Here is a 10,223-nt window from a genome sequence, read left to right as displayed (position 1 = left end):
ACTAAGTACGGGTTCGGATGAACCCTGTACCTTTTGCTTAGACCTTATATTTGCATATGAAAATTCATTAAATGTGTATAAACATTTAATGGCGAACCCAGTAATATTCAAGAAGAGCTATAAGCTCTGCATAAATTCAAAACTCATAAGCTTTAAATTTAGGCTTCACCCCGGAGTCAAAACAATATGAACTGAATATATACAGATCTAGATTCTTAAGTATCAGCGTCGGTGGATAATAAATTCAACCATGTGGAAATCATTTTATAGCTAGCAAAGATGTTTAGAAACCCCACCTAACAGATTAATAAATTCAACCATGTGGAAATCATTTTATAGCTAGCAAAGATGTTTAGAAACCCCACCTAACAGATTAATAATAAGACTTCAGGTCCTCGTTCTCTACCTGCCAATCAATAATCTTGAAGAGTATTTAAAGACATGCAATTTGAGAATAATCTAAAAGTTCCAATGGCTTCTTCTTTCTCTCAACTTACTATAATTTACTTTTTTGTATGCAATATTTTCATATTGCTAGCTTCTAGAACTTGTACAAGTTGTTACACATCTATTTTTGGATTTGGTGATTCACTTACTGATGCTGGAAATTTAATGCACCTCTATCCAGCTGATAGAAAACCACACATGTATTTTCCTCCCTATGGAAAAACATACTTCAATCGTCCCACTGGTCGATGCTCTGATGGCCGTCTTCTTATAGATCTAATTGGTGGGTACTTTAGTTTTTTTTTTTTTTTTTCTATTTTCTTCACGTTCTCTTTTCTTTTTTTTTTTTAATACATTTTCACAAGGTAGGGGTAAAGTCTGTGTACATTCTACCCTTTTTAGACCCCATATGTGGGAATACACGTCTGGGTATGTTGTTTTATATTTCACCTTGGTGGTGTAGTCGTGTAGGGATTACGGCTTGCAGAGGCGTATCTAGCCTACAAGGTAGGGGTTCAACTGAACCCCAAACTTTCGACATGGAGCTTAAATTTATGTGTAAAAAATTATTAAAATTGCAATAAATAATAGATTTGAACCCCTTAACTTTAAAAATATATTGGGTTCAATGCTAAATATCTTAAGATTGAACCCATAAAATTTAAATCTTGGATCCGCCTCTGATGGCTTAACCCCTGACCTGTACATATCAGCATCCAATAGGTAAATACATAGAGAAGGGGGACATAATGCATTACCTTTCCAAAAATAGTTGGGAAAACAACACAAAATACTCCTAAAATGTAAAATATTTATCTGTCAAGGCCATCTCCTCAACTAATTTTGCTTTTACCCAGCCGACCGACAAAATTTACCCGAGTACCCCCTTGCACAAAACCCTTCCTCCATGATACCATCTCATTATAGTTATGTACTATGATGGTATCCATGTCGAACTAAGACAAGGTCTGAAGCAATCCTTCATGAAATCATCTCAGTGTATTTATATACCATGACGGTAGCAAGGAGGACTAAGAAAGTGTCTAATATCATATAGGCAAAAGACATAAATTGACCCTTAAACTATACCCCAAATGTCGCTATCACACTTAAACTTTACTAGTGATCTATTACATACCAAATATATGAAAAGTGTTATTATTTGCCCCCTGAGAGCTGATGTGGCACAATATATTAAAATAATAAAAAAGGAGGCCCGTTTTGGTTATATATTATTTTTATTTTTTTTAATTGTAAAATTCAATTTTTTCTAACCCCATCCCACCCCTCATTTTCGTCTTCACTTCCACTTCCGCCGGCTCCAACGAGCTAATCTCCTCCCCCTTCTCTTCCGCTCCATGGGGAGAATTTTTGTTCTTAGTTTTTCCCATTTGGAAGGAAAAGCTACCTTTGTCGTAAAAAATGGATAACATTAATGGGTGTTGGTTGGAAAAAAAAGTCCGGCGAGCTTCCATTTTTCCAGTAAAAAATTTTCTTTCATGTGAAAAACCATCCACTGGTATTCTTACCTCTATTCTCTTGGTATTATCATATCAAAAATCATCCATTGGAAAATCATTCACATCAAGTTGATTAAGTTTTGAATCAATTTGGTCGGCATCGAAGGTGGGAGTGAAGTTGGAGGAGAAGAGGGCGTGGTGGAATGACGAAGAAGAGGAAATGAAGAAGAGGAAATGAAGAAGAAGAAGAAGAAGAAGAAGAAGAAGAAGAAGAAGAATGAGGAGGAGGAGGGGGGTTGGGGTTAGGGGGGGTACTGGTGCTAATGAAGAAGAAGGGTTTGGGGGGTGGGGGATGGGGTGGGGTGGGGGGTTTGAAATGGAAAAGAAGGAGTGATAAAAAGAGTTTTTATTAAAATCTAAAAAAAAGTTAATTATAATTTTTCATTTCAGTATTAAAATTTAAAAATTAGTTTTTTTTTAATTATTAAAATTTCATTTCAATCTCCTATATTTATGACGTGGTGTTGACATGCTGCTGATGTGGCGAGAGAGTGTGTAACACCTCCCACCATGTGACTGGTTATATGTGCGCCAGGGGGTAAATAATATCACTTTTTCATATATTAAGTGTGTAATAGGTCACTAATAAAGTTTAAGTGTAATATCGACATTTGGGGTATAGTTTAAGGGTCAATTTATATCTTTTGCCTATCATATAAGGATTGAAGCAATCCTCCATGATACCATCTCAGTATATGGTATATGTCATGATGGTATCATGGAAGACTGAGGAGTGTCTCATTGAAGGATTGAAGTATTTCCCCATAATACCATCTCACTATATGTATCTAAGATGATAATATCATAGAGATTTTTTTGTTTTTTAAAAAAAAATGTGTTTTTTAAATAAATGAACATGATCATCTATGATACCCTGACAGTATATTATATATACCATATGCATTTCATAGAGGGTTGATGAGTATTTTCGAAGGAAAAAAGTCTTTCGTGATACCATCATGGTATATTTATAAGTGACAGGGTGATACCATGTTGGTATCATAATTTTAAAAGCATTTCGGGTAAATAGTTTAGGAGACATGAAAATAAAAGGGTATGGACGGGTAATTATTATTTTTCAGAGGGCATCTACGTTCTTTCCCAAAATAGTTTGTAACTCAGGTATCTCCAACTTTTTGACATTGTAGAGCTTACAAAAGAAGGCCCAGGCTGTTTATATTAGGCAAAAACTTATTACTGCAAAATATACATACTTTCCCAAACAGTGGCGAATTCACAATTTTCATTAAGGGGGTTCGAAAATTAAAACTATAGTGTCCGGAATTTGAACTTGGAATCTCAAGGTGAATTTTAATTCCGCCAAACCATTGAATCAACCTCTAGTCTTGTGATAAATTTATATATGTATATAACAATTAAAAAATTACCTTATATATATAGTGTAATTGTTTTGCCAAGGGGGTTCTCGTGAACATCCTCCCGCCCCCTAGATCCGCCCCTGCTTCCCAAGCTAGTGTATGTTAGGCAAAAACTTATACTCCTCTTGTTTCAATTTGTTTGTCTGGTTTTGACTTAACAAGGAGTTTAAGAAAGTAAAAGAGATTTTGAATCTTGTAGTTTTAAATTAAGTTACGTAGAATGTACCAAAATATGCTTTAATTTTGTAGGCTCAAATATGTCGTGTGGAAAGTTAAAATTAAAGAGTTGACAAAAAAGGAAAGAGACATTTTTTTTTTTAAATAGACTAAAAAAGAAAAAAAAAAGAAAAAAAGACAAACAAATTAAAACGCAGGGAGTACAAAATATACATACACCAACATACATTGTGAAGATTAGGAGTCTTATAATTAACATGTCTTAGTGTAAAATAAGGATATTGAGCTTTTTCCATTCTGTTGGTTCTTCTTGTTGTTGCTATTCCTCCAGTCTTGAAGGGTGCGAATGATTGTATGTGAGTTAAGACTTTAGTACCCAATGGATCTTATGCCATTAATAAGCATGTGGAGATGTTGGATACTTTGAGTTTTTTTTTTTTCCAATCCTTTTTCTCTTGACGTCATTTTACAATCCCACATTGATTGTGACAGTGGCGGATCCAAAAATTTTAAGTAATGAGTACTCCGTATTAGGCAGCACACATAAGCATATGTGACATATAACGGTTATTTCAACAAGTATTAAATTTTGGCCCATAAATTTGAAATGTGTAATGTATTTCGGTGGTAAGATCTGAAGGTTAAACTCATTAAATTCAAATTTTAGGTCCGAGTCCATATTAATGCATAATCACTAAAATTATCAACTATATATAAGTGCATAACCATTTGAAACTGATTTTAACAGTAACTAATATGTTAATTCTAATAAATATTACTATATCATTTTAAAAAAAGCACTCTATTAATAGTTATTATCGGAATTTTCATATTTTGAAAACGACGTATGATAGAATCATTGGTTACACCAAATCTATTTCCAAAATTTATGTTTTCCACATAAAAATTGTCTATTTTGATTTATATACACAAATAAACAAACTAAAATATTTACGGAATGAACATGGACAAAAGAAAGTAAAAAAGAAAAAAAGAGGAAAGTAAATAAAAGGAAAAAAGAAAAAGAAAGGGAATGAGTTCTTGTTCTTTTAATTTATATGTGTTAACCAATCGTCTACATAAATATCTGGATTTCGCATCGGGAGTAATGGATGCTCAAGAACCAACAAGGACCTACATAGGTCCGCTCAATGGTATTGAACTGTCGTCGCCTTATTATAAGTGAGCTTTAATTTAGGTCGAGCTAGATCATTAGTGGGCATTTAGTTTTTTTCCTCCTTTTTTCCTTCACCTTATGTGTTATTGAAATGTCATGACCTTATAAGTTAGCTTTTAGCCCGAGTTAGATCCGAGGTGCATTGGTTGAGCATAGGAGGTGTTAGCACCTTATCTGGTAGTAGAGTTAGACCCGGCCATAAAATTAGTTTATAACCCACAAGCCCTTAATGCAAATTTTGTAGTACCAGAATAATTTTTCTAATTTCCGCAACCAAATATATGTTTTAAAACAATCTGTCTAAATGACATGAGTTTAAGTATATAAATTATGCGTGAAATTTTTTTATACCATCATGTCATCTTTATCTGATGTAACAGGTAATAAAATTAATAATCTCACATTTTAAGGAGGCTTACTTGTAGATTTGAATGACCCAACTATAATATAAGATATTGTTTACCAAAAAAAAAAATTTGGTCAGTTCATTTGACCTTTAAGTTTTATTTGTGATATTTCAGCACAACATTATGGACTTCCACTTCCACCTCCTTCAATTGATGCAAGAGATGGAAGAAATATTCAAGCTGGAATAAACTTTGCAGTGGTTGGATCAAGAGCAGTGGATGCACAATTCTATGAAAACAGAGGAATGTATGATAAAGTAACAAATGTTTCTATGTGGGACCAATTGGAGTGGTTCAAACAAATGCTCCCACATTTTTGTCATAATCCTTCAGGTGGATTTCATCCCCAATTTCACATTTTTACGGCTTATTGAGGTTAAAAAAAGCGTATTATTAAAGAAGCTGATATTTTTTAAGTAATTAACTTATTTATATAATTGGAGTTTGAAAACACGCGCAATTATTTTTTTAAAAAAAATTAAAATGAAAATATTGTTTAATAAGAACACATTATCATGTGTTTGGCATCACCCGACCTCCAACCCTGCCCTTGCCGACACCGCCAAGAACCCTTCAATCTCCCAACCTAATTACTTTCACCCCTAATTCCCTATAGTATTTGTCTATATTATATATCAATAATTTTAGAATAATATTTGCTACTCATTAAATCGTAGAATTCTTTTAGAAGAAATTGGAAAATTTTGACAACAATTTTACCTATTCTCTGGGTTCTTTTTGACAGGTTGCAAAAAGTATTTAGAGAGCTCCTTATTTCTTCTTGGGGAATTTGGAGGCAATGATTATACACATTCACTTCTTTCAGGCAAAAATTTAAATGACATTCTATCTATTATTCCATTAGTTGCCCAATCTATTGCCTCAGGTGCTCATGTAAGTGTCTAGCTCCTTAATGATCTTTACTATGATTGGAAATAATTCTTTTTATTTATTTAGTTCTCAGAAATGATTTTTTGAGGAAACCCTTTTTTATTAAAAGGGAAAAAAATGACCAACTTGACTTTTGGTAGCTAGTCATTTATTTTCACAACTAACTCAACTTTTAATTTTATATAAACCAATGAACACTCAGACATCCTTATCAATCTTTAATATAAAAAAAAATTCATTAATACTATTATCGATCTTCAATAACTATTTTTTCTGAAAAATATTTTTCACCTTCAAACCAAACACAAAAATGTTTTTCCAAGAAAATATTTTTAAGAAATAAGAACATTTTATCCATCGTATCAACGACATGTTAATGGTTAAAACTAAAAAGCATATATGTTGACCTTGAAATTATCTTAATCAAGTGAAGCGTCATTTAATTACACAATTTTTTTATTTTCATATGTATATACTATTAGTAGATCTTATAGAAGTTCAGCTTAATTAACTTAATTCAATCACTAGTTCCTCTTTCACAATTCAATGTGAATTTTTTTAATTTTTAATTTATTTATTGAATGCAGGAATTAGTGGAGCTTGGGGCCAAGACAATAATGGTACCAAGTGTATTACCACTTGGATGTGCTTCATCCTATTTGACATATTTTGAGAGCTGGAATGAAGATGATTATGATGAATTAGGTTGTCTCATTTGGCCAAATGAGTTTGCTTCCTATCATAATGAACTTCTTCAAAAGGAATTACATCGACTTAGAGAGCTTCATCCCCATGTCAATATTATATATGCTGATTATTACAATGCTGCAATGCAACTTTATCGGGCCCCTCGCAGATACGGTAAGTTTACTTGTATTTGTTTTTTCTAATATTCAATAACGTAATGACCCAAAGACAACCAAATCTTGTTGTCCAGGTGGTAAGTATTCCTTCTACCTTTAACCATGCTACAGAAGGTTACTAGCTCAGTCTTAATTTACAGGTTATAATATCCACTAATTATTGATATTACGTTTATTTAAGGTGATTAGTTGATAGTGCAAAAGAATTTACACCGTAAAAAATTAAAGTTAAACTCTTTTTACTTTTCCACTCCTACAGAAGGGCCATAGCTACTATAGACTAAGGTTAAACTTAATTTTATCGTATATAGTAGATGTTGAATCTTCTTGGCTTCTTTATGTGTTTACTTCTTTATATTTTGAACCCTTTTAGTGGAAATATTAGTTCCGCCACTGCTATCGACCGTTGCCTGATCAACTATTAATGGAAGTAGTCAGGGTGTTTAATGCTCCATCTGGTCCATCATAAGTACTTATCCTTTTTTGGCAAATCTTTAAGAAAATCATTAATAACATAATCAAAAAAGTGATTTGATCAAATTATCCTTTATCTCTCCTCGAACTTCTTAGATCACTTATCGGAACAAAGGTACATTTTTTTATTTTCAAAAAAAAGTTCGGAGCAACACTTATTTTGGACCAAATCGATTTATAACTAAAACAACACTTATTTTGGAACAAATAACACTTTATGAAAACGTACTCGCACTAAATATTTTGCATTAATTTATATCAACTTACCATGATGAATTAATGTGCTAAGAATATCTATTAATAAGGCATGATTAAATATCAAACGTCTATGCGCCAATACATGCTATACATTTATTTGTTCAATATAAAAGATGTGAATGAGGTTTTACCCAGTTCTCAATCATCATTCTGTGCTACAAATACATAAGTTTCTAAGCTTAAGGTAAATTTTTGCAGGATTTTTGGAGGGTGCACTTGTAGCATGTTGTGGAGGTGGAGGTCCATATAATTTCAATATTTTTGCTCAATGTGGCATCTTTCCAGCAACAAGTTGTGAGGATCCTAACCAATATGTTAATTGGGATGGATATCATTTGACTGAGGCTGCTTATCGATGGATGACAAAAAGTTTATTGGAAGGCCCATTCACCTATCCTCCTATCAAAAATTTGTGTCCTTTTGGTATTAATGAGGCCCAAGTTTCCCAAATTTAGAAAGCCCAAAAATAGAACCCTTCAAAATATACAGCCATCTTTATACATTCTTTTGTGCGGAGTGTCCTTCAAATGCACTGGTCTTTAATTTTTGTCTCTCAAATTGTTGGTCTTTAATTTTTACCCTTCACCTAAAAATTTTAGGTTTCGAGTTCGAATTCCTAGCTCAGTAAAAAATTTAAAAAGATTTCGCCAGGTAGAATTTGAATTCGCAAGACAGAGTTTTGCCTGCGAAACTCTGCCTTAAGGCAGAATTTTTCCTTCAAAACTCTGCTTTAAGGCAGAATTTTGCGGGCAAAACTCTACCTTAAGGCAGAATGTTAAGGCACAATTCTGTTTCATGAATAAATCAGGTCTATCTCTCTCTTCTTTCTTTTTACTGACAAAATAGGTATTATTTCAGTTTCTGTTACTATCTGTTTGCAGCATCCAGCTAGCTCGAGTGACTAGACTATGTAATCTTGAAGAAGATATTCTATCCTCTAAAAGTGAGAAGGAAAAACTTGAAATGCACGTGAATTTCTATGTGTTTATTCCTTGCTTTTTTCCTTTTTATTTACCTTCACCAATTTAGCTTCTCACCACATGTTGCTATTCCTTCTTGTTGAGATGAGTTTTTGATGATCTGATTGTGGGCTTGGACTATAACTTAGTGTTGTATCTGATAAAAAATAGTCATTTTTTTTTGTGCGGAGTTCCCTTCAAATGCATTGGTCTTTAATTTTTACCCCTCAAATTGATGGTCTTTATTTTTTGTTCTTCACCTAAAACTCCTAGGTTTCGGGTTCGAAATCCCATTCAGTCAAAAATTTCAAAAAATATTCGCCAGGTGGAGTTTTGCCCAAAACTCTACCTTAATTCTGCTTGCAGACCTAACTTTGGCCTGAATAGGCCTAAATTTGCTATAAAACTCTATCTTGCGATTTTTTTTTTTACTAAGCCGGGGTTCGAACTCCAAACCTCATGGTATAAGGCGAAGGGAAAAAATTAAAGAGTGCCAATTTGAGGACAAAAATTAAAGACCATCCCAAAATAAGGGCAATCCTGCGAATTGCCCATCTTTATACAATTAGCCGGTGGGATTTACTGTTTGCCTTTATCCGGTGGCTATATTTAATTCTAGGAATTGGGTGGCAGCTATTTAAATTAATTCTTCAAATATTAAAAGCAGGAAAAGGAATGCATTCTTTTAGGTAGCCAAGTGGACTCCATTTTTTATTTATAAGATAGTGAATAAATTTGTTATAAAAAATCAGTTAATTCCTTTTTTTTTTTTTGGTATTGTAATTTTTAATTCTTTAAAGTGGGATTTCATTTGTTTTTGTTGGTAGCAATTTAATGGTGAATATAATAGCTCTATGTATGTGATTTGGTTTGTGCCTTAAACTCTTATCATTTGAATTATGTTTATTCTCTTCTATTTCAATAAAGAGGTAACAAGAGCCTACCTAGTTTAAATGCAAAGATTATATTCCTAAGTGATGGTAAAAATGTGGTTATAATGATAATAGGAAAAAAAAAAAGAGAGAGAGAGAGATCGAGACGAAAAATGTACTACTCCTATTATTTTTCTTCCTATCGAACGAGACTAAAAAAGTATAGGAAAATTGTCCAAATTTATTCTTGAATTATGCGAAAATTAAATATGTCTCCCATTAATAGTTGAAGTCAATGTGTGCCTTCACTGTTACAAAAATGGCAATACATGTGTCTTTATTGACAGAGGGAGCATTGATTGGACGTAATTAACATTTAAGCAATTTGATTAGCACTTGGGTTGCCACGTCTTTCTTCCCAACTGTTAACGGCGGACATATATAGACCATTTCGTAAAGTTTAGGTTATGCGCAACTTTGACCATTTTTTATTTTTTCCTTTCACTCACTGTCCTTCATATCTTTCAAAAAACACTCAGCCATCTTCTCTCCCAAAAATCCTTCTCCACCGTAAAATCATTCCATAAGAAAAAGGAAGATATTGACGGGCTGGTAAAAATTTATTTGTATCAGATTTTTACGTCAAATTAATGAATTCAAGACACATGTCTTGTGTATATATTTTTTTGCTCTTAACTATGGTTATGTGATATACATTTTTGCTTTGATTTGCTAATTCTTAATATATATTACTCATTTAATTAGGTGTAAATATATACTCGATGCAGATAACTATTGT

At 32.8% G+C, this 10,223-nt stretch overlaps 1 protein-coding gene across 2 annotated transcripts; it reads left to right on the top strand.

The window, feature by feature from the left end:
- The first annotated feature begins 421 nt into the window (after positions 1-421).
- Positions 422-8,575, top strand: LOC132630896 (GDSL esterase/lipase At2g27360-like). Of its 2 annotated transcripts, XM_060346481.1 has the most exons (5): positions 427-730; positions 5,222-5,440; positions 5,853-6,001; positions 6,586-6,859; positions 7,792-8,575. In XM_060346481.1, exons 1-5 carry the CDS (start codon positions 442-444, stop codon positions 8,046-8,048), a joined length of 1,188 nt encoding a protein of 395 aa, XP_060202464.1. In that variant the 5' UTR covers positions 427-441; the 3' UTR covers positions 8,049-8,575. The 2 variants fall into 2 exon arrangements, with proteins under 2 accessions (XP_060202466.1, XP_060202464.1); XM_060346483.1 differs by lacking the exon at positions 5,222-5,440 and having other exon boundaries at positions 422-730.
- Positions 8,576-10,223: the final 1,648 nt, after the last annotated feature.

Source organism: Lycium barbarum, chromosome 1 (genome assembly GCF_019175385.1).
Source record: "Lycium barbarum isolate Lr01 chromosome 1, ASM1917538v2, whole genome shotgun sequence".
NCBI lineage: Eukaryota > Viridiplantae > Streptophyta > Magnoliopsida > Solanales > Solanaceae > Lycium > Lycium barbarum.
This window is presented reverse-complemented; position numbering and strand designations above follow the sequence as displayed.

What these genes read in the sequence shown, in the direction of transcription:
- LOC132630896 (XM_060346481.1), top strand. Translation starts at nt 442, where the DNA reads ATGCAATTTGAGAATAATCTAAAAGTTCCAATGGCTTCTTCTTTCTCT. An exon ending in TTTTTGTCATAATCCTTCAG is followed by an intron (nt 5,441 to 5,852) that starts GTGGATTTCATC and finishes TCTTTTTGACAG; the next exon opens with GTTGCAAAAAGTATTTAGAG. An exon ending in TCGGGCCCCTCGCAGATACG is followed by an intron (nt 6,860 to 7,791) that starts GTAAGTTTACTT and finishes AAATTTTTGCAG; the next exon opens with GATTTTTGGAGGGTGCACTT.